Source organism: Myotis myotis, unplaced genomic scaffold (genome assembly GCF_014108235.1).
Source record: "Myotis myotis isolate mMyoMyo1 unplaced genomic scaffold, mMyoMyo1.p scaffold_m19_p_13, whole genome shotgun sequence".
In the NCBI taxonomy this organism is placed as follows: Eukaryota; Metazoa; Chordata; class Mammalia; order Chiroptera; family Vespertilionidae; genus Myotis; species Myotis myotis.
The window spans coordinates 39,281,919-39,283,685 of record NW_023416317.1 but is presented as its reverse complement, the minus strand read 5'-3'; the positions used below and the strand labels follow the sequence as shown (position 1 = coordinate 39,283,685).

The window sequence follows — 1,767 nt, the reverse complement described above, 5'->3', positions numbered from 1 at the left end:
AAAAAAAGGGAATATTAATAACAAAATATTAATAGTAATTATCTGGAATAGTGACATTTAATTTTTTCTATAATTTTAAATTTCTGCTATGAATAAATGATTTTTGTAACTGGAAAAGGACACTTAATTTAAAATCTTTTTCTCTATTACTCTTCTGATTTTTCTCTCCCAACGTCACTGCTTTCCAATCTTCAACAACAACTAGAGTCAAAAGAATGAATAAAAAGGTCAGAATACTGTCACAAAGTGATTGAGATTAGAGAATCTTAATCAAGAGCCAGGGTGCTTCAAATATCAGTTCAGATATTTTTGGCTCTATGAGCTCAAGGAAGTACTTAGCATTTCCGTGCCTCAGTTTCCTCATTATAAAGCAACTATGTGATAATACTTGTAGAGTTATTGTAAGAATTAAGTAAGCTACTATTTTAAATAACTTAAAATAGAGTCTTGTCTGTTTTAGATGCTTTTGTGCTTATTGAATAGATCAAGTATAGTATGAGAGCTTTAGGTTACAGATGGCCATTGCAACCTTTTGAAATTTAGGTTGTAAAGGTTTTGAGAGAATAAACTTGTTTCCCTTGGATTGTTGAAGTGACCCATTGTGCTTTCTGGGCTCAGGTGAGAGTTGTTGGAAGTGGCATTAGTAGTCTGGTGAATGTGTCTCCCATATTTTAGAACCTTTTCTAGAGCTCCTCAAGGACAGGGTCGGGCTCCTGAGCACCGCTGGAGATGGTTCAGCTTTGTGTAGTGCAGCTTTGACTAAGAATGACAAAACTTAATGGATCCTTAAAGTAAAGGAGGCCATAAACTCAGATCAAACTGGAAGGATGCATGTTTTACTTATCTCAGAAGAATCTGGAAACATTAGTTTCACAGGCAAGGGGTGATGTTCCGGGGCCAAACTTAGAAAAATAAAAATTATTCTTGCTTCCTTTCCGATCCGCCATCTGCAGTGGAGTTCCCGCGCAGATGCAGATTTTCATGAAAACCCTCACGGGGAAGACCATCACTCTCGAGGTTGAACCCTCGGATACGATAGAAAACATAAGGGCCAAGATCCAGGATAAGAAAGGAATTCCTCCTGATCAGCAAAGACTGATCTTTGCTGGCAATAATGTTTACAAGAATGGGCGTACTTTGTCTGACTACAACATTCTAAAGGAGTCCACTCTTCATCTTGTGTTGAGACTTTGTGGTGGTGCTAAGAAGAGGAAGAAGCAGTCTTACACCACCCCCAAGAAGAACAAGCCTAAGAGAAAGAAGGTGAAGCTGGCTGTCCTGAAATACCACAAAGTGGATGAGAATGGCACAACCAATCGCCTTCGCCGGGAGTGCCCTTCAGATGAATGTGGTGCTGGGGTTTTTATGGCAGCCACCTTGACAGACATTATTGTGGCAAATGTTGTCTGACCTATTGCTTCAACAAACCAGAAGACAAGTAATTGCATTTGGGCTAATAAAAGACACAAACTAAAAAAAAAAAAATTATTCTTAGAGGTTTTCCTAACCACATACTAAATACAGATGAGACTGACTCATATGTACTTAGTCTAGAAACTGTAGAAATGGGGGTATTTTTATTTTAATAGAAAATATGCAGTTTCTCACTTGGAAATATCTATAGTCTGAGGCTTCCTGTCTTTAAGGAGCTTAGAGCAACCATCCTTAGACTTTGCTACTGGAGAGTATCTCTAGGTGTGTTCATGCTGCCTTCAGGTCTCTGATCAAGTGTCCCTTATGGATGAGGCCTTTTCCACCTACCTGATA

The 1,767-nt window shown here is 38.5% G+C and overlaps 1 protein-coding gene across 1 annotated transcript; it reads left to right on the top strand.

The window, feature by feature from the left end:
• Window positions 1–969: 969 nt before the first annotated feature.
• Window positions 970–1,471, top strand: LOC118668681 (ubiquitin-like). The gene has a single exon (XM_036333860.1). The coding sequence runs from the start codon at window positions 970–972 to the stop codon at window positions 1,408–1,410; it is 441 nt and encodes a 146-aa protein (XP_036189753.1). The 3' UTR covers window positions 1,411–1,471.
• Window positions 1,472–1,767: the final 296 nt, after the last annotated feature.

Excerpts from the sequence above, each read along its gene's own strand:
- LOC118668681 (XM_036333860.1), top strand. The coding sequence starts at position 970 with ATGCAGATTTTCATGAAAACCCTCACGGGGAAGACCATCACTCTCGAG.